The following is a 23,010-nucleotide window of genomic DNA, read 5'->3' as shown; positions in this document are numbered from 1 at the left end:
CAAACAATCAAAAAGATTGTCTGAAATATGACTTTACACCCACCATTAACAATGAACCTCACCCCAAACTGTGCCTTGGGGGATTAGCCCATGATAGTATGAAACTATCACAATTAGCAACAGCAAGATATCTTAAAAACTAAGCATCTGTTGCCAAAAATGATGACTGTCATCTACAAAAACTTTCATATCTCCTAAAATTTTCTAGTCTTTTAAAATCTCTCCAAAGATTTTAGAAGCCATTTAAAAAAGGCATTACTTTTTTTTTTTTGAGACAAATGGGGTTAAGTGACTTGCCCAGGGTCACACAGCTAGGAAGTGTTAAGTGACTAAAACCAGATTTGAACTCAGGTCCTCATGACTTCAGGGTGGTGCTCTATCTACTGTGCTACCTAGCTGCCCAAGGGCATTACTTTTTGATTACTTTGCAAGAAAAATTATATTAGTGAAGATGTTATCAATATAACAGTAGCTGTATGTGATTGACAAATTCACATATATGTATATAAATGAACATGTGCTCAAATATTTTTAATAGATGGAGAAGGTACAATTAAAAAAAAAAAACAAAAAACCTGACACTGTCTTACCCTGTACAACCTTACTTCCCTAAAATTTTTCTCATAGGAAAAAGTCTATAATATTCTTCCCAAAAAAGTCATGCCAACAAAAGCTGCTATTCAAATGGATGTTTTGTAATGTTATTAATTTTACTAAATTTTACCTCAGGAAAAACTCTGCATTACTTCCTTAACATAGACCAAGCCAGATAAATAGCTCAAATGCTGCTCTGGGGGATTTCCAGAGAATATTCGAAGAAAGAAGGCCTCCGATGCTATGGGAAGGTCTTCAATGAAGAATTTCTGGGAGGCTAGAGATGAGAATCATATACAACATGAGAAGTTATGTGATCTTACAGTCTATAAGATGCACTAAGGAAAGAAGTTCTAGACCAACACTGTCAGTCAATTGCTTAAGTTTTATCAAATAAAACCAAGTTTAAAAACTCACGTCCTTTCTTTTTCTTCTTCTTTTTCTTCTTCTTTCCTGCTGCTCCATCTCCATCACCATCTCCATCTTAAAAAAAAAAAAAATTCATGGATTTACATCGCAAATTAAAGGAAATAACAATTAAACGATAAGGCAAATATGACCCGGTGTTGTAAAGTATCTATGGAGATGCAAGCATCGAAATTTGGTTCATACAACAATTATTAGACTTCATTTTGCATTAATGTGATAACTCAGTTAAGAGATGTCTTACACTTTAATATATTTGACATATATTGGACTACCTGCCATCTAGGGGAAGGGGGAAGGGGAAGGAGGGGAAATTTTGGAACAGAAGGTTTTACAAGGGTCAATGTTGAAAAATTACCCATGCATATGTTTTGTTAATAAAAAGCTTTAATGAGAGAGAGAGAGAGAGAGAGAGAGAGACAGACAGACAGACAGACATCTACAGAATAAAATTCAACAAAAAAAATCCTGTGAAAATTCATTTACAACTGGGGAGGGTTCCAAGCCCCCAAACCTTACTTTGGGACATCTGCTGAGAATAACATAGTAGTTGCATGAAAACTGAGAAAAATAATTGTTGTTTGTCATACTTAATTATCAACAATAGCTAAATCATATGATTTGGAAAGTCAAGAACCAAGATTAATAACCAGATTTAGTAAGTAATAATCAGAAAAATTCCATAAATCTGTGAAAATTAATTTAATGAATTTATAATTCAAACTAATGGCAAACAATCAAATCTGCTGAATTTAGATCTATTAGATGTCTCTCTGGAAATTTACTCATTAATAGCCTATTTTATAATAGCCTATATTATAATAATCTATATTACTTATGTCACTAAATTAAATTTGAGTTAACAAAACACATGGCTTTTTGCTGGTCCATCAACTTGGGTTCAAAAATCTTACATCTGAGTGATTTTTGGATTCCATTGCCAGGGAATCCAAAAATCACTCAGATGTAAGATTTTTGGGACTCATTGCCAGAGTCTTTAAAAACTGATATTATTTTGTAGTGGGATGTTCATCAGCTGAGGAATGGCTGAATAAGTTATGATATATGAATGTAATGGAATACTATTGTTCTATAAGAAATGATAAGTAGGCTGATTTCAGAAAGACCTGGAGAGACTTACATGAACTGATACTGTACACAGATACAAAATACAGGTACACAGAAACAAGATTATGGGATGATCAACTGTGAAGGACCTGGCTTTTCTCAGCAATGCAGTGATTCAAGAAAATTCCTATGGACTTGGGACTGGAAGTGAATGTGAATTGATTCACTTTTTTGAGAAGCACTTTTTTGTTGTGTTTGTTGTCGCTTAGTCATGATTTTTTCTTACACATCATGACAAACATGGAAATATGTTTAGAGTAAGTGTACAAGTTTAACTTATATCAGATTGCTAATTTGTGTTGAGGAAGGGGGAAATAAGGTGGGAAAATTTAGAACACAAAGTCTTGCAGAAATGAATGCTGAAAATTCATTTTTGCATGTGTTTGGGAAAACTAAATACTACTGAAAATAATATTTTTTAAAAAAAGGAAAACAAAAAAAACCTAGTTAAGACTTCCATGAGTTGATGCAAAGTGAAATGTACTGTGTATAAAGTAACTAATATTGTAAGATGATCAACTGTGAATGACAGCTATTCATCAACAGAATGGCCCAAGAAGTCTGAAGTAAATGTACCCCCCCCAAAGAAGTAATGATTGAAGCATCTTTTCTAAACTTTATTTTTCTTAAAGTTTTTCCCCCCTAATCTGTTTTCTTTCATAATAAGACTAATATGGAAATGTTCTGCATGATTAAACATGTATAACCTATATCAAATTGCTAACCTCAATCAACTTGCTAACCTTCTCAATTGGGAGGGGAGGGGGGAGGAGGGAGGATGTGTTGGAAAGAGGGGAATAAAGAAAATGTGGATTTCAAAGTTTTAAAAAACAAATGTTAAAAATTATTTTTACATGTAACTGGGGAAAGGCAAAATAACAACAACAAAAAAAAAACCAAAAAAAACCCAACCCCAACAAAAAACCCAAACCCAAAACCTTATCAGGTTAGGATCAACCAATCAATAAATATTTACTGATTGCCTGCTCTGTGCTAGGTACTGTGGTAAGTACTGGGGAAAGAAAGGGAAAAACCCCTGTCTTCAAGGAGTTCACAACTGAATGGAGAAGACAACATGTAAGCTAGAAAATAAGATAAATGGGAAATAATTATCAGAGAAAAGGTCTTGGAATTAAGATGGGTTGGGGAGGGCTTCTTGTAGACGGTGGGATTTTATTTGAGTGTGAAGGAAGCAAGGGAGGTGAGTAGTGGAAGTAGATGGGAGACACTTGGAGAGAATGCTTGGAGTCAAGAGATATGGGGTATCTTATTTATAGAACAGCCAGGAGGCTGGATCAGAGATGGAATGGCAGAAAGTTGTAACAAGACTGGAAATGTTGGTGGCAAGAAGCAGGGGAAGCACTACATTATGTAAGGTATTCTACAGTTGATTCTAGGGGGAACAAGGAGCTATTTGAGTTTATCCAGAAGAGATAGAAGTGATCAGACCTGTACTTAAGGAAGATCACTTTAGTGGCTGAACAAAGAATGGATTTGAGTGGGGAAAGACTGGAGGCAAACAGTGCAGTGTCAGAAGAAAAGGGGATGTTTGAGAGATTTTGCAAAAATGAAATTAACAGACCTTTGCAATGGGGGATAGGGTGAGGTGGACTGAGAGACATTAAGATCATCCCTCAGTTGTGGCTCTTAAGGAACTGGGAAAATGTGCTGTCCTTTACAGTAACAGAGAAAGTTTAAGGGTAGAAATGATGAGTTCTACTTTGGACATATTGATTTTAAGATGTCTAAAAAGCAAATGGAGATTCAAGATTGGAGATCAGTAGAGAATTTGGGGTAAGACAGGTAATTTTGAGAACCATCAGCAGAGATGGTAATTAAATTCATGGAAGCAGATAACATCACCATTTGAAGACTAGAGAGAGAAGACGACTACAGTTAGAGGTACATGAAGATCCAGCAAAGAAGCAGTAGTAGGTAGATAAAAGTTTGGAAGGTGGGTATCCATACAACCTTAATAGAAGAGATTATCAAAAGGGGAAAGTGATCAACAGTGTTAAAGATTGCAGAGAGGTCAAGAATGGAGAAAAGGACATTGGATATGGCAACTAGAAGGTCATTAGTAACTCTGGAGACGGCAGTTTGGGTGGAATGATAGGGTCAGAAGCCAGATTGGAAGAGGCTAAGAATGAGAGGAAAAGAAAGTAGAGACACCTATTACAGATGGCCTTTTAAAAGAGCTTAGTTAAAAAGGGGCAGAAAAGATATAGGATAATAGGATTCAGTAGCAGCAGTGGTAATGGCAGTGGGGGGAAAAGGAGGATAGTGATAGTAATGTAGGTAGTATTAAATGGGAGTGGGTTGCTTGTTTGTTTGTTTTCAGGATAGGTAGTATGGATTAAGTCAGAAGGGGAAAGTCTGCTGGAGGAGATTGGAAGGAATGGAATCACCTGAACAGTTAAGCTTTAGCAAAGAATAAGCCACTTCATCTTATGACAATGATAATATCAGTAGGCATCTGACTGAAAAATGAGGAAGAAGGGAGGAGAGGGAGTTCATGGGGAATAGCCTCAACTGAACGGTTCTCATCTGAAAAAGTGGGAGAAGTAGCCACAGGAGGGTTGGAAAAAGAGATTTAGAAGAGCCCTTGAAGAGAGTAAGAGAATGGGTTGATAAGGCAAAAATAAGACTTCCAAGGAGCAGCGAGAACTCAGTTGAAGTTGTGTTAGATAGAATTGTAGTGGACAGAGTGATAAGAGTTACATGGACACAGTGATAAGCAGCACACATGAGGGCTCAAAGATGATGAAATGGTAGGAGGGATCCAAGGTTGAGGGTTAGAATGAAATCAATTTAATGTTCGTTAAAGTAAAGGTGATTTATGTTTGTGTCTGTGATTGGGTAGCCTCCACAATGTTGCAAGCCTAGTAACTCGGAAAAGCAGGTTAAGTAATGGAAGGAATAAGTAGCTATGGTTGGCTCATGCTAAAGATTCTACACTCATAAATGTCTCATATAACATCTAATGCAAGTGACCCTCTGGAGTAGACTCAGCCAGGATAATTACATTTCTCTTTTACAGGTAAGTGCGTTCAGAAGAGCTAAGTGATTTGCCATCCCATGACCAAAGGTAGAATTTCAACCAAATTCTCTCCTAATTCCAAATCCACTAAGCATTCAACGGCAAAAGGCTACAGTTTGTAGAAACAGCCACAGTGCATCACCCATTGATCTAAAAATGTTTTCTAATCTATGTTGAAAAAAATTTATTTAATAATAAAAGCTAACATTCAAGTATCATCTGTACAAAGGCCATCTGTAGTAAATGTCTCTACTTTCTTTTCCTCTCATTCTTAGCCTCTTCCAATCTGGCTTTTGACCCTATCATTCCCTTCTCATAAGGACTTCATAAAACAGGTAGAAGGAATGTCCTCAGAAGGAAACCCCAGGACTACAGAAGTTAAGCTGCACAAAAAAGTCAAACAATTAATACATGTCAGATATGCGTTTATCTTAGGTCTTCCACATGCTGCCCTCCCTTATATCAAACTACACAAGCGATAAAACATTAATGTATTTCCTTCTAAAAAGTAGTCTGTGTCAAAGTCCAGCCTCTAAAAACAACTAGGAACCAAATAGTTTGGTAAAAATAAATCCATTGTAAGCTAACTGCCAGCTATCTGACAGTGCAGGGAGAGCTGAGTGGGAGGAAGGAACCTTGAAGAAGGCACCTTCCATTAAGGGCAAGACAGCAGGGATGATCAAGGCAAAGATGCTTCAGGCAATGAGGAATGTTTCAGAAAGATGATATTTTTTGGGGGGAGAGGGAGAGAAGAGCACAGAAAGAAATGTGAATTGCCAGGAATTTGGTAAAACAAATCCAATCACTTCTTTCTTAAGGTATGGAACAGACAAAAGATTTTTCCACTAATGGGGGAAAAATGTTAACAGACTCAGCCACAAGGCTTGGTTTTGTTTTATAACATCTTGCCTCGAAGCACCCAAGCTTCAGTAAAAATAATGAAAAGAGTTAAGTTCTAAGACTTTCTACTTAAGGGAAAGATCAGGAAAGACAGAAATGTGATTAAGAACAATTTATTTTGTTTTTAAGGAATCTGTAAGACCTATATGTTTCAAGGAACTCCTAATGTGTGAACACTCTCCTTCCAATGCTCAGAGCTCCTAAGGTGTGTCTGAGGCAGGACTGGAATTTAGCTCTTTTCAACTTAAAGGCCATGAAGATTCTCAACAGCATTCAAGACTCACAAGAAGAAATGCAAATTATACCAGTGTTTGAATCTGGATTCATTAAAATCTTATTCTAAGATATGATTCTTCCAAATGTTATGTTTTCTTATCTTAACAAAGAAGTAGTATGGAAGGAAGTATTTGGAGAGGCCTGGGTTTGATCACCATCAGGATATTTACTGGCAACTCTTCAGGACTTATTTACTAAGGAGCCATACACTGATAAAATCACAAAGCTGTCATTTACTCCCATATTTTAACAGAGTACTATTTTTAAGGAATGTGGGGGCCACTCCCCTGAAGATCTATATTTTTAACTCCAATATTCTTTTGATATTATATGGGTGCAAGTGTCCATTCCTTTCTTTATCCTCTGTCAATTAGATGTCACCACTTCTGTTCCTCTTTTTTACAATCTGGCTTCTGAAATGATAGATCATTCAACTGAAATCTCCTCTCCAAAATTACTAATGATCTCTTAAATGCTCAATTTTATTTTCAATCCTCATCTTTCTTGACTTCACTGTGCCATCTGATACTGGTAATCACCTACTCATGGACACATTCTCTTAAACCAATCAGGATTTTTTTGGATACTGAATTCTCAGTTCCTGTCCTATCTCAAGGCCCTTTTCCAGTCCTCTTTTCTAGCTCTCCTTCCATGTCATGTTGAATTTTATCTGTGGCATGTAAGATATCTCACAAGATCTTCTCTATTTACACTTGACGAGCTCATTAGCTGTCAGGGATTCAAAGACCATCAGATTTACATATCTATGACTTACTTTCCAAAGCTCCTATACCACATCACCAAGTGCCTTATTAGATATTTAAAAACCCACTCCTTTCCCAAACTTCCTTATTACTATCAAAGATACCATCACCCATTCTAGTAACCTAGGTCCACATTTTGGGGAGCATAGGTGGGAAAGTGGATAGAGCCCCAGACCTGAAATCAGGAAGACATCAGACACTGTGGGACTTTCTGGGCAAGTTACCTTACTGTCTATCTCAGTATCTTTATCTATAAAATGAGGATACTATTAGTACCTCATATGATTGTAACAAGGATAAAATTAATCAATAATTGTAAAGCACAATGCCTACCACATAGTAAGTTTTCTATAAATGCTAGCCTTTCACGTCTATTCACACATCTATTTCATATCCAATCAGCTACCAAATCTCCCATCTCAACATCTCTTCTATATGCCCACATCCTTCCCACTTCTCTCCAAAACAGTCACCACTCCAATTCAGGTCTTCATCACCTACTGAAATAAGTCAGTTGTTCTCCCTGCCTCTAATTTCTCCCTATTCAACTACTCTCCACAGAGACATCAATTTTCCAAAAGCACAATTACAATCACCTCAACTCTAGTCAATCAACAAACATTTATTAAGTATCTACTATGTTCTAAGCACTGTGCTAAGTGCTAGGAATACAAAAGGCAAAAACCAATCCTATTCTCAAAGAGCTCACAGTCTAAAAAGACAGGATAAATTGGAAGTAGTCAACAGAAAGTAGTCAATAGCACTAGCATGAAGACAAATCAAAGACCTTGCAGAAGGTGAAATTTTATCTGAGGTTTCAAGGAAGCCAGAAAGTAGAAATGAAGGAAAGAGTTCCAGGCATGGAGGACAGCCAGAGAAAATGCAAGAAATCAGGAGATAAGAGACTCCTCTCTAAAGAACAGCAAGAAAGCCAGCATCATTGGCCTGCAGAGTCCATATGGGAGTTTAAGGCCTAAGAAGAAAGGAAAAGGAAAAAAGGGGTGGGAAGATGAAAATGGCTCTTAAAAACCAAACAGGATTTCCCATTTCATCTTGGAGGTGATAAATATTACTGCCCTTCATTTTGATCAGATATGGGAACTTTACTTGACTGGCTTTTATTTCTAAGATCAAATATAAACTCCTTGGTTTGGCACTTAAGAAATGTTTACACAGGGTACCCTTTTATCTCTCAGCATGGTTTAGCCATCAAATCCTTCTTGCTGTTTTGAGCTCTTTTTCTTCTCTCCCCTCGTTCCCCCCCCCCCCCCCCATTTCCTTAGTTCTGGCTGCAGTGCCCTTACTTCCAAGGCTTAGAATCCCTGGTTTCCTTCAAGAACAAAATTAGGTGTCAGCTACTCCTAGGGATGCTGGTACTTCTCACTGAAGGTCACTTTATTTTGATGTATCTTGCAAATGCTCATTTAGGTATATGATTAAGTCCTATTAGGAACAAGCAAGCTCTCTAAGGACAAAGGGTTTCATTTACTTTCTTTGTATTCCTTGCACTTTGCACAGTGCCTATGCTTAATGACTGATTTTCCAATGGTAATCACAGGATTACACTGGAAAAAAAGTGAATTAGGATGGGGGGAGAGAATAGACTTATTAAGAAAAGCCAGTGATGGTTTTTTTTGTTGTTAAAAAAGATACATTTTTTAAAAAAAAAAATGATTATAGTATGGTTGTGGAATATTGCATATATCCTTTTCATGTATAACAGGTCCCCTGATAAATAAGAGACTATAAACTGATGGCAAAAAATGAACGATAATAGTTGTAAGAGTTTGCTCATTTCTAACCCTTTCACATTCATTATCTCATTTGATTCTTACAACAATCCTGTGAGATAAATGACAGAATAATTATTGAATAATTAAATAAAAGACTATGTAAAATGGGGTCATTTTTCAGAAAAGGAAACCAAGGCTCCAAGATATATATGAAATTATACAGCAAGTGGCAAAGATGGAATTTATACCCAAACTTCCTGACTGACTCCAAGTCACCAGCCTCTATAGTGCCTGTAACTCTCAGCCAATGATAGGCACTCTTAAGATTTGTTGGTTGATTATGGCCTCTCAACCAAGTGGCTACAGCTCTGAACATTAATGATCAAAAAGGGTTTGTAAACTGACAGATTAAGCTAGAAGGAATAAGAGTTAATTAGTTTAAATCCCTCATTTTAATCATGGTAAAAGAGCTCTTATTTATATAGAATTTTAAAGCTTATAATAAAGCACTTTCATCATAACAATCCCAAAAGGTAGACAATACAATTATTATTGTCCCCACTGGCTAGAGAGGTTGAGCATAAAAATTAAGTAATTCCCCCAGAGTCACACATTTGATGTTACAAGAATCAAATGTAATAATATGAACTAATATCATATTTTATATAGTACTTAAAAAAGTCCTCTCTTCAAGACAAGCCAATGAGACAGGCAGAATAAGCCTTAGTTATGGGTGTGCCTAACTCTGCCTGACACCCTAAGATAAAAAGGTACATCTAAGTCAGTGACTTGTTAGTAAAAGCTTTACACAGTTCAACAAGGATAGGCAGAACTTAATATGTCTGTCTGTGTATATTTTGAGAGGAGATGCCTGGTAGACTGGTTTCATCACAGCATTTTGCAGAACAAGGAACTACTGTATACACAGAAGCAATCAATTTCCTTCAATTAATAAGGAATTTGTCTTTCAAATAACTCAAAATGGTTTTACACATTGTTCTCAAAACATCCCTAATGAAGTCTAAAGTGGGCCAAGAATGATTAAATGACCTTTAAATCTAATCAACCTGGTTTTCTCTTCCAGTCAAGATTGGGTTCCTGGCCATTCTGTGCATTCCCCCACAGCCCCTCAAACAAAACAGGTGCCCTCATGTTTCCTGAACAATGGGCCATAAAGTCCTGCAGTAACAAAAGATAGGGGTCAGGCAGGCAGCATCAATCCGACATGGTATTAAGTTTGAAAAGATGAGAAAAGACTGGTGACAATTTCTGCCCCCCAGGTGGAGATTGCAGAGAGCTGCCCAACTCTTTTTTCCAAAATAACATGAATACTAGACTCTCCAAATCCCTAAAACATTTCAGTCACAGGCTGATTTTTTAGTTAATTTTATTGTTGTGTAAGATATAAATATAGCTTTACACACATGAGGAATAAGAGTTGGACCAGTGATTTCTCTGGCACTGGGTGAACGGTAGACATGGAGACCTCCTTTACAACACAAGAATCTCAGAAAATTGCCTAGATCACTGAAAGGTTAAATCCATGGTGCAGGTCCAGAGAGTCAGAGGCAGGATCTGAATACAGATCTTCCTGCTTGGTTTCTTTACCCATTACACCACACTTCCAAGTTCTGGAGCCATAATCACAAGGACCCCAGTTTAAACCTTATCTCTGCCACCCACTCCTTGTGCCCACCTCTGGCCAAATCACTTTGCTTTCCTGATTCTCACTTTCCTCATCTACAGAGTGAAAGAGTTGATTGAACTAGGGTGACCTCTTGGATCCCATCAAATTCTAAATCTATGATTCTAAGCGGCAAATATCACTATTTATTTGGTGAATTGTACAAATTATTGATAAAACCAAGGCCCAAAGGTCAGATGGTCCACTGTCACATGGCTAGTAAATGGGAAGAATTGGGATTCAAACCCTACTGATCCTGGGCTGAAGGTTCTTTTCACTTTTATAATGCCCTGATAGCATTGAGATTTCTTGCACAGGTTAAAAAAGATTCTACAAAGGGTTTTTTTTGCTGGGACCATGAAAGGTTGTATGATGGAAAGATTTACTTTAAATTAGATTATTATCTGATATTTATAGAGTTCTCAAATTTGCAAAACACTTTCACACCAGCTCACTATGAATCAGCCTCTTGTCACTTTCCTCTTCTTGTCACTGAACTTAAACACTGGATAAAATAAATCTTAGATACCCACTCACCTCCCCCCCATGCCTCACATACACCTACCTTCATCGTCATCCTCTTTTTCTTTGTCCTCCAAGGCCTGTTTTTCCAGCTGTTTGGCTACCTCATCCACTGAAGTCCCCGATTCTCCCTCCATTTCCTGTTGTCCTGCAGGTTAAATAATGTTGTTTAAACCAAGGCTCAATGACAATGACTTAAAAACAAATACCAGGCCCTCTAGAAAATGAATTTACAAAAGGATTCCACTTTCAAGTTCAGAAAAACAAAACATCAGAAATGTGGTGCAATTGGTGGGACTTCTGTAGTGTCAGAAATGAACATTAATAACATTATACTTAAAATAAAATCAGTAAGCATTTACTGAATGATGACTACACACCAAGCACTAAGTTAAGGGCTGGGATACAAAGACAAAAGTCAAAACAATTCCTGCTTTCTATATATACATTTACATTTCAGCATAAACCAGTGCTTTGTAAGGAAGGCACTAGCAGCTGGGAATATAGGAAGAGGGGACAGACCAAGTAAGAATTCCAAAAGATGGAGAGTAAAAAAGACAAGTATTCCAGGCAAAGCAAACGACAGTGCACAGACATGGCAATGAAAAATGGAGTATCATAGACCAGCTCACACTGCACATTAGGTACCATGGCTGTACCTTAGAGTACACAGAGCAACATGATCCCAGAGCTGGAGAGACAAAGGGGGAAGGCAGGTGAATTATGAAGAAGTCTATGAGCTAGAAGAACTTGTATTTTACCCCAGAGTAGTGAGTCAATAAAATGTATTGAGTAAATTAAATAGTATGAACTTATGCTTCAGGAAAACTATTCTAAGGAGCTGCAAGGAGGGGACAGACCGGAATATGACAGACATGAGACAGAGAAATGAAAACTATTGTAAAAGTCCAGGTGAACAAGGGTGGCAGCTGTTTAAAGAAAAAGAAGACCTGTGACAGAAACGCTGTAAAAACAGACATCATTAAGATTTGGAAAATTTGGCTATAAAGGTAAGGAAGAAAGAAGTCAAAAGTGATATCCCTAGGTTAGTGAACCTGAGAAACTAACAACAACAACAACAACAACAAAAAAAAAATGGCACTCTCAACAGTAACAGGAAAGTTCAAACGAATGAGCCTGAGGAGAAAAGAATGAGTTTGTGTTGTTTCAGCAGATTGAGTTTGAGTTATCTATGAGACATCTGGTGTGAGATGTCCAAAAAGCAGTTACGATAGAGGACTGTAGCTCAGGAGATAGGCTAAAATATAGTTAGATCCAAGAATCATCTGCATAGAGGTGATAACCGAACCCAGAAAAGTTGTGAAAGGAAAGGGACCAGGACAGTCTCCCAGGACAAAGTTAGTAGGAATGAGTTCGATGTTTATTTACATAAGCTGTTGTAGGGAGTGGGATAGAAAGGGAAAATCCCTGTTGGAGTGAATGCCTAGTTGGGAGACTATTTAACAAATTATCAGATATTATTCATCAATTCAACAAAATACAGAGCACAGGGACATTTTTTTCCCCTCCAGAGATTTACAATCTAGTTAGGAAGAAAAGAATAAATAGAAACTATTTAAATAATCACATAAAGTAGTATATGGTTAGAGCCCAAATGAGTTGTTGAAGATGATCTGTACCTGGACACTGCCAGACCCATACCAAAGCACCACAAGAGGGGTAGGGATAGGTACCATCTGGCAACTTTGTCAGCTGCTACATATGCATTTCTAGGTCACAGATCCTGGAGTAATGTTCCAGGGAGAGAGGCTTGAGGTCTTCAGAAGGAGAAACACAATAGGGTGTCAGTTCCAAGCATCTAGCTCAGACTACTGAGAATAACCAAGATAGGAATCCCAAACCAAAAGGGAGCCTACAATCCCAACAAGTTTTCCAGCCAGCTAACAAGGATTGAATCCAGCAGCACCTCATTGTTAGTCAAATCCAAACTCAGGTCAAGGAAACAGCAATCAGACTCTGTCCAGGATCAGATTATTTTGAGAGTACAAGGAGCTTGTGAGTCTCTTCTGTGCCTGAGATACTAAAATTCCTAGAATAACAAACACCACCCAATATACCAAGAAAGCAGCAATAAAATCAGCATGGCCGAGCCCAAACTTAACACCAAGCCCAAAATCTGGAAAAACAAAACAAAAAACCAACTAAACAAAAAAGAATCCTACTATAAAGATCTATTATGGTGGCAAGGGAAGCTCCGTCCACAAACCCAGAAGAAAAGAATGACTTTAAAAGATTTACAAGCAAAACCTCAGAGAAAAAGCACCTTAGGTATCTGCTCAACTGGAATTCCTAGAAGAGATGAAGCAAGAAATGGTGTTGGGGGGTGGGGAAAGGAGGATGAAAGGGTGTTAAAGAGCTAAAAAAATTTTTTTTATAAACGAAATGAGCCCTTGAAGAAAATATTGGAAAAAGAAATGAAAGCTTTGGGAAATATTGGAAAGGGATTTGACAGCTTGGCACAAAAGGCATAGAACCTTGTCCAAGCAACAAATTCCCTGCACATTAGAACAGATCAAACCAAAGCTAATGAGTCCATGAAACAAGGAATATTAAAATAAAGTCAAAAGACTTGGGGGGGGGGAATTTATGAGCTATTTCAGAGGAAAAAGAATTGATCTAGAAAACAAAACAAAACAAAAAATTTAAGAATTGATCTCAAAAGGGCCTAGACATCAGATTTCAAGTAATCTTTTAAAAGAACACTGGTCAGATAGCTTAGAACCAGAAGGCAAAGTGGAAACCATCAACCAGTTATCTTCTAAAAGAAAATAAAAACTCTCATTAATATCATAGCCAAAATTCAGGGCTTCCTGGTCAAAGAAAAAATATTGTAAGCAACCAGAAAGAAAGAATTAAAATACCAAGGAGCTACAGTCAGATTCACAAACAACTTGGCAACCACCGTGATTAAGGAATATAGAGCTTAGTTGGAATAGTCTTCCAGAAGGCAAAGGATATAAGTTTAAAACAAAAGATAATTTAATCAGCAAAAGTGAATATAATGTTACAAGGTGGGGAATTGAAATATTAAGCCCAAAGCTATAGTCAAATCTTGATTTTCAAGCATAGGAGTTGATAAACAAAAAGATAAATATGAATGAAAAATATGATAAATGACTAAACAAAGAACATATAAGAAATAGAGAAATAAACTGCCTGAATTTAAACATGAGATAATAATACATATGCTCCCCCTATGAACCTTATTAGGATCAGAAGCTGAAAGAGCCTAATTAGACAAAGTCTGGGAGTGGATCTGGTATTTGTCGATGATTTTAAGAACAGAAAAAGGGGGAAAGGTACACCTTGAGGAGAAAGGGAAGAAAGAAAGGATGATTAGGAAAAAAATATTTCACATAATCAGCTCACAAGTAAACTTATATGAACAGGATAAACAGAGTATTTCAACTTCTCTCATCTGAAATGGTCAAAGGAATACTTGTCTGTGTTTGAACACAGAAGAGGGAAATTATTAGATGGGGAAAAGGAGGATAGAGGCCAGGGTAGATTTAATCCTAAGCAAAACAAACTAAGTATGCAGAATATTTGTACGTCTTTTTGAGGTTGTAAACAATAGGACTTTAAAGGAATACCTCTAAGTTATAGAATATGAATATGATGCAGTATTACTTTGCTAAAAGAAATGAAAGATGGTTTTAGAAAAACATGGTTTGACTTGTATAAACTGATGCAGTGAAGTGAACAGGTCCAGGAGAACAATTTGTACAAGACAAAAACTTGGTAGGCTAACAACTTGGAAAGAATTAGGAATTCTTATCAATATAATAACCAACCACAATTCCTGAGAGACTAATGATAAAATATGCTATTTACCTCCTGAAAGAGAATGACTGTATTGCCAGATGAGAGAAATACCCTCAATATACTCGAAGAGAAATACTGGAGGGGGAGAGGAGGAGACAGAAGAAATGGGGGGAGGCCCTAAACAAAATCAATGTAAAAATTTGTTTTGCTTGACTATGCATTTTGCAAAGCAGTTGCTTTTTCTTTTGTTCTAAACTGGCAGAGAGGTGACAGAACAGTGGATTTTTGCTAAATTTTTTTTTTTTTTAAAGTTGTATGTAGAACATCATGCTATGTTCACAGAGGCAGATTAAATTAAAGCAGATTTCCTGCCCTCACAAAATTTGACATAGAAAAAAGGGAAATGACACTATTACTGGAATAATGTTAACAGTGTTAACATTAAGTTAACCTTTGGCCTTGTTTTGTTCAACATTATTATTAATGATTTCAATTAGAAGATAAATGATATGATTTATCCATCTCTCTTCACTGCAAGTCTCCTCCTGTTGTTGAATTCCTTCCTGGAACCTCCATTAGGGAAAATACTAATGTTAGCTACACATTTCTAAACTGGCTCGGTTCCTAACTCTCCAGCCTTCATGTGAAGAAAGTTTTCCCCACAATTTCAGACTACATATTCCCCATCTCTCTACCACTATTCCTTATAGGTATTTTCATTATTCTTCACCTTTTGAACTCCTCTTAAGTATTTTCCCCCCACAGAAGATAAACTCCTTGAGGGCAAGGACTGTCTTACATTTTGCTTATATTGGGTACTTTCTGCCCAGCAGTGGCTGGTGGTTAGTAATCTTTTTTCTAATCTAACTGACCACGCAATCTGCAAGTGACACAAAATTGAGAGGATTAGACAAAATTTGGGATAACAAAAACCATCCTCCAAAAAGCGCCCAGCCTTAAGAAAGAATGATGAATCAAGTCAAGGTATGGCTATATCACATATAGGAATGCCCAAAACTTGATAAGAATGAACAGTGTGACAAGGTAACCAAAAGAACAAATGCGATGTTAGGCAGCATGAATCCCAGTAAATGGAATGACACCCCTGCTATCCTCCACCTTGATCAAACTGCATCAGGCGTATTATGGTCTATTTTGAGCATCCTGTTTTAAGGATAAATGGCTAATTGGAACATCGATATTGGAGGATGGTTAGATAATCTAAGTTTAAGTCATACAATTCTTACAGCTGAAGTAAATAAGAACAGTTAGCTGAAAAGTAGAGAAGATACAGTATTTTCAAGTATGTTGAAGTGCTATTTAAGTACGAGAGAAATTTTAATCTCAGAAATAACAACTAGGAATAGTGAGTAAAAGTTGCAAAGAGTTAGAGTTCAACTAAAAGAAAATTCTCCACAATTATAGCTATGCAAAAATAGAATAAGTTGTCTCAAATGTTAAGAAGTTCCCATCACCAAAGAAAAGACCTTCAAACTAAACTTACAAGTCTGCATAAATTGCAGGTTGTAGATGTGCTTTGCACAGTGGAGTCAGAGGGTCTGAATTCAAATCCCACCTCAGTCACATTATTTCTGTGCCACTGAACCACCAAGATACTGTCCTGGCCTCTTTTCTCTCCCTACACTCTCTTCTCAATTCTATACACAAACTCAAAGGAACCTCTCTTCATCTCATATCACCAACTGCTTACTGGATGTCCCACAAAATTCACAAATATGACATGTCCAAAACAAAACTAGTTCTGCTTCCTCCTCCCCCACCCCCCAAACTCTCTCCGCTACCTGATTTAATTATGCCTGTAAATTAAAGACATCATTGAACTACCTCTGCCATTTCTATCCTCAAGTCCTCATTTTCCCCTTATCTCACATATTCAATTAGCTGTCCGATCTTTTGGTCTCTCCCTCCACAACATCTTCTGTATATGTCCCCTTCTGTCCAATCATTTAGCCAACATTCTAGTGCAGACCCTTACTGCCTCTCCCCTGGACTACACAACTTAATGTTTTTCCTTCTTCACTTCTCCCCACTTCAGACCCTCCTCCACAGAGCAGCCAATTTAACATTGATACTCTCTTCTCCAGGTGCTATCTCTTGCCCCAGTTTTTAGGAAACACCTTCCCAACTCGACTCCAGCCATGTTATACACATTAATTACTCCCCTTCCAGCACTCTACAATCCAGTCAAATTAGCTTTCTTTCCTTCTTCATCAAATAAATGTCCTACTTCAAGCCTAGCTCAAGCACTTTTTGTGAGGCACTCCACTCTAAGACCTCATTCCAAGCTGATGTTATTCTAAAATAATAGTGACATTTCCCATCTTCAACCCAAAGCCTTTTCCCTGCCCCCTCCCCAATTAAACTCCCTATTGTACACTTGTTTGAGTCATATACACATAAAAGTATGAACACACATGTTTCTCCATATTTTTATGAATTCCTTGAAAACAGGCATTACTTCATATTTTGTCTGTATCCCCAGAACCAAGCACAAGGGCTAGTACACAGCAATGTTTGCTGATGGATTTATCTGTAATGCCAGGATTCAATTCAAGAAGAATACTGTTTTGGGACTGATGACCTAAGGTCCCTTCCAACGAAAGAAAATCTGTGCAAAAGAAAAGCTAGAGAACAAAGAGCTGGCCTTTAACACTTCAAGGATCTATGATTTCATATCCTCTCAATGACCCAGACCACAGACCCATTGGGCCTTACCATTTCAGACATGCATGTATAAAGAAATAAAAATAGAAAAACAACCTAAACTATCTAGTGAGATACCTCTGAGATTTTCTTAACTAAACTGTTCCTGAGATAACATTCAATCCAAGACCAAATCATACTCAAAACAGGATAATGGAATTTGCCAGGTCATCTTTATGTCTTGATGGGGTAATAGTATAGTAATTTAGAGAAAGAACCAAATAACTATAACAGAAAGTCGGAGTGCGTTATTATCAATGGAAAGTGTTATACAATGTGAAGAAGATAAGTCATTACTAACCTGGAAAATAGGAAGAGATCAAAAAGGATTTTAGGAGGAAAGGCCACAAAAATACAGCATCTTTCATAAATTTTCCTATGAATGCTTACCTCACAATTTTGTGAGATTGATGAAAGTATATAATTTTATATACATATACATATATATATATAACATATGTAAAACTGATGAGGAAATTAAGTCTCTTTTAAGAGTGTTTTAATAGATTTTAACATGTTTAATATATATTGGATTACTTGCCATCTAGGGGAAGGGGTGAGGGGAAGGAGAGGAAAATCTGAAATACTAAGCTATGCAAGGGCAATGTTGAAAAATTATCTGTGCATATGTTTTGAAAATAAAAAGCTTTACAAATAAATAAATAAATAATGATGATGATGACAATAATAATAATATTAAGTAACTGGATTTAAAAAGTGATAGAGCCAGAACTCCAAATCCAACGAACTTCCCATTAACCACACAGTAGAGATGAGAGGATAGTCTATCATCATCAATTCATTCATCAGAAATTGACTAAGGACCTACACTACAGGCAAGACACTCCAGATGCAATTTTTTTTTTTTTTAAACTTCCTTGCCCTTAAAGGGCTTATTGCCTATCCAGGGAGACACTATACACTCCCAACTAATTACAGTAACAATAACAGCTAATATGTATTAAAATGTTAAGGGCAAAGGGGAGAACCACCACATTCTAGGAAATTATAACACTCAGTGAGTACATGCAGTGTCTGCAATCAATTAGAGCTGGAAGGAACCTCAGAGATCCTTAATCCAATTTCCTCATTTTACAGTTGAAGAAACTAATACAAAGAAGCATGGAATATAGTTTCTTCACAGACTGTAAATTTATCTGTAGATTCAGGGCAAAATACATTAACATACATACATTTTAATTGTTCAGAGAGGAAGAAGCAAATAAGGAAGGTATATTCCTAACCACGCATGCCAAGCCATAAGCTGGGGAAAAAAGCTTGGAGTTATATTATAGAGGACTTATATTTAGACTGAAGCTTATGGATATTACCTTTAAACCGAAAGACCAGATTCCCATCTCTGGTTTGGCTGTGCTTTAACTGCCCTAGGTGTTTTCCTCTCTGGTTGGGCAGGTGCCTTCTAAAGAGCAGAGCCACTGCTTAAGTGGCTAGTCTGAATTTTAAAGACCCAGAAGACTACCCAAAGAAAGGACACGGTACAAAATGGCCTCTAACTGATATACTACCTTTCTACCCACAGGAATGCTATCTCACTTGGAAAGCACTTAAATATTCTTTCTTTTCTTTCTAACAAAAAATCAACCAATCAATCAACAAGCATCTAGTGCCTAAACTTCAGGAGCAAGAAAACTATTCTTGGGTTTAAGGAACTTCCATTCCAAGTTTTTCTTCCTTCCCCATCTGTTTCTTTCACCAGATCCCTTTTTTCCTTTTATTCAACAAACCATTCAATTGAATTACTTAACATGGCTGGAACTGACAAGCGTATTTGTGGAACTTATATACTTAATTTAAAATCAGATGAAATACTTTATATTTTTCTTTTATTTTTTAAAAAAACCCATACCTAAATAAAGTGGTTTTTCTTTGGCTACATGACCTTATTTAAGTAAAAAATGAACAACTAATGGAGAGGGTCAAGAAAGACTTCAGAAGAGAGATAAAAGGGTAGTGTGTGGATAAATGGAAGGTGAGAGGAAAATGCTGACCAAGAGTCAGTCTCGTAACAATCCCACACAAGGGAATGCCAGTTTAGACTAAACAGAGTGTCACAATGGGAACAGAAAGGAGACATTTCCAAATAAGACGATAACTAACTTGCAGTTATTGGAAGTAAGGAAGGAAGAGGAGTTCAAGTTTATTCCAAAGTTTTCAGGTAAAAGACCAGTTTAGTCTGAGAAAAAAAGGAAGTCAGGCAAGGAAGCTGTTTTTGGTGGAACAACTGTTTACCTCTGCCTGAAACAGCATGAAGCAAAGAATCTCTTAATCCTATCTTTTTAATCACTGAAATGACTTTTATAAATTACTGAAATAAGGACCAACATTTATCCTTAGTGCTTTAATTATGAATTATATTATTATTATATATATATTATGTTATATAAATATTATAAAGCATTATTGTTATATAATAAAAATATTATTATGTATTATATATATAATATATATTATATAATATTATATAAATATTATAAAGCATAACCTCAAGAGTTCTCCACAAAATCAGTGAGGCTGGTGGTATTCTATCCATTTCACAGACAAGCAAACCCAGGCCTCAGGAGATGAAGTGACTACCCCATGGCACAGCACACTAAATCCAAAAAGATTAAGGCTACCATGCAGTGGTGGCAAGATTCTAATCTGTGCCACCTTCAAGATTTTGGTGGCCATCTCTCCTTGAATTCCATGGTGTAACACTGGACATGTCACTGAATGTTCTGGTCTTCCGTAGTAAATGAGAGAATGGGATGAGCTAGTAGTTTTTTTGCAGAGGCAATTGGGGTTAAGTGACTTGCCCAGGGTCACACAGCTAAGAAGTGTCAAGTGAATGAGACTACATTTGAATTCAGGTCCTCCTGACTTCAGGGCTGGTGCTCTATCCACTGTACCACCTAGCTGCCCCACGAGCTAGTAGTTTTTAAATATATCTCCTATTACTCCACAACTGCTCTCAGGCTTTTCATGTTAAAAAAAAAAAAGTACAGAGCAAAGCTAGGCTTGGATACCCAACGGGTCACTATTCCTTCTCTGGGCCAGGTTCCTCACCTATAGTCAAGGACTACCCTAGATAACTTTTCTAGCTATCCCTCCCATAAATACTCGTTTCCAAATACATCACCCACTTCTGCCTAATCCTGAAAGACTGTAGCATCATCCTTCAGAGAACAGTCTATCACCTAACAGAATCTGACAGTCCAACAGTCAACAAGCATTCAGTAAGAGCCTACAGTTCGCCAGGCACTATGCTAAGTGCTAGAGCCTTTCAAAACAAAAATGAAATAATTCCTTTTACATAAGGAGACTAAATCTATTAGGAGATGGAAGGCAGGAGAGGCGCATTCCAAAAAGCACTGGAGGTAGGAAGGAAACCAAAAACAGCTTCTGCCCTCAGCTCACATTCCATAAGGAGATACAGCAAGTAATGAGGTATAGACAAGACGAATAAAAACAAGACATATTGGGATGTAAATGGCTAGAGAAAAGCTTGGAAGGGAAGATTATCATCTTTGGAAAAGCTTCCCATAGAAAGTGGGACCTGAGCTGCACATATCTAGGTCCTGAAGAAATGACTGTTGAGTGAAAATATTCAAGAAAAATAACTTAAGATGATTTTTGTAATCTTTAAGTTGTGACTATCCAACCTCAAGCACAATACCTGGTTTATAATAAACCCAGTAATAAAATACTCATTAACCAATAAAAGAGTAAGAAAGAAAAATTTTCATTTATGCCAGTCATTCTTGTAAACTTTTGAGTTGTTTCTCAACTTTGTTTGCTGTCCTTAGGAGGAGTTTTAGCAAACTGATTTGATAAAAGATTAAAGAAAAAAAAATTCTCAATTTTTATAAACTTTCATCACTGTCTGTCTCTGACTTTTGCCGCTCTCAGCCTACCATACAGTGAGGATCTGATAAATGCCCGATGACTGACAAAGATAAAGAACTTTGAGATCATCCCGTAAAACTTTCAGTCGGGTCCCACGGACCTTTCCCTGGCTTAGCAGAGTACTCAATACAAAATCGCTAAGCCTTTATCAAGCATCGAAGGGAAGATGATGCAGTGGACAGGACACGGGATTTGGAATCAGAAGACCCTCTTCATGAGTTTCACTCCCAGACTCAGACACTTCCTGTACCACCTAGGAAGAAACAGCAAACCGCTCTGGGATCCTGTGCTCGCGAAGAGCTGGGCACGCCTGAACCCCACGCCTCGGTGCACAGGGAGGATGACACCGAAAGGCCAGAGGGCTGAGCCCGCGAGTCCAGGCTAAGAGCTCGCTGAAGTGACCTGCCAGAGAGCGCGGAGCCGACAGGGGGACCAGGACGGCCCCAGGCATTGCTCCGAGGCTGGGTCCCTTAAAGCCACCTCCCCCTTTCTCCCAGAAATGGAGCCGGGCCAGCTTCGGAGCGATGCTGAGCTCAGCCAAACACTTCTCCAAGGACCCGGAGAGACCCGCCGCCAGCGGCAGAACCTCCCAATCCTGAGTAGCTCCAGCTCCTCAGCAGCTTGGGGGGAGGGGGGAGAGTGTCTCAGCAGCCGAGTCCCAGAGGGTGCCAGGGGTCCCAGAAGACGACCCCGACTCCCAGAGTGGCGTGGCTTTCACCCTTCCACCCACACCCCACTCCCAGCAGCCGATATGAGTTCAGGGAGAAGCGACCAAGGACAAGGGGACACGGTGGTTCCGATCCCTCCGGCTCCGAGAGGCGGGGATGACCAAGCCGAAGGGCTCGGAGGCCGGATCCCTCCGGCCAAGGTGCCTCCGCTTCCTCTTCCTCAGGGCTGAGACGGCGGCGGCCTGGACCGGGCGCGACCCCGGGTCCAAGAGGCCTCCCACCTCTCGCCCGTCCCGTTACCTGCAGTCCCGGCCTTGCCCTTCTTCTTCTTGCGGCGCTTCTTCTTGGCCGTCTCCTCGGCCGTGGAGGCCGCGCCGTCGTCCTTGTCGTCCGGCTCCAGCTCACCGTTCAGATGCCTCTCAGAGGCCGCCGCCTGCGCCGCCTCCACGCCCGCCATGTTGCTAAAGAGAGAACGAGAGGGCGAGCTAGAGGGGCCCGCTCCCCGAGCAGCCGCCTGCGTTCGCCCCCGGCACCCGGCCGAGCCGCTCTCGATGGTGCGACGAAGCGAGGGGCATGCCGGGACGGTTGGAGGACCCGGCCGCGGTCCGCCCGCCCCCGCCGGAGGGGCGGGGCCGGCCCGGAGCAGCCGGCCTCGTGGCGGACGGGGGAGGGGGAGCCGCCGAGGCAGAGGCGGGACCTGGGGCTCGCGTGACGTCACCCTCCTCGGCCGCGTCCCGAGCCTGCCGCGCGCCGGGGCGTCCTTTCCGTCCCAGGCAGGAAAAGAAAAGTTTGCTTCGCTCTTGCTTCCGCACGTCCCACGTGCGCCCGGAGGAGGAAGAACCCCCTCCCACGTGCACAA

At 38.8% G+C, this 23,010-nt stretch overlaps 1 protein-coding gene across 1 annotated transcript in view; it reads right to left on the bottom strand.

Moving 5' to 3' along the window:
• The window catches only part of METAP2 (methionyl aminopeptidase 2), a 39,711-nt gene extending 17,009 nt beyond the window's left edge, over positions 1–22,702 (bottom strand). The window contains exons 1-3 of the mRNA XM_052000907.1: positions 22,452–22,702; positions 11,111–11,215; positions 1,012–1,077 (exon numbers count right to left, since the gene is read on the bottom strand). Coding sequence (XP_051856867.1) covers positions 1,012–1,077; positions 11,111–11,215; positions 22,452–22,608 — 328 coding nt within the window. The 5' untranslated portion in view covers positions 22,609–22,702. The remainder of the gene's footprint in view (positions 1–1,011; positions 1,078–11,110; positions 11,216–22,451) is intronic.
• Between the last annotated feature and the right edge of the window lie 308 nt (positions 22,703–23,010).

Source organism: Antechinus flavipes, chromosome 5, assembly GCF_016432865.1.
Source record: "Antechinus flavipes isolate AdamAnt ecotype Samford, QLD, Australia chromosome 5, AdamAnt_v2, whole genome shotgun sequence".
NCBI lineage: Eukaryota > Metazoa > Chordata > Mammalia > Dasyuromorphia > Dasyuridae > Antechinus > Antechinus flavipes.
Note: the sequence above shows the minus strand (reverse complement) of the source record. Positions and strands in the feature narration are given on the sequence as shown.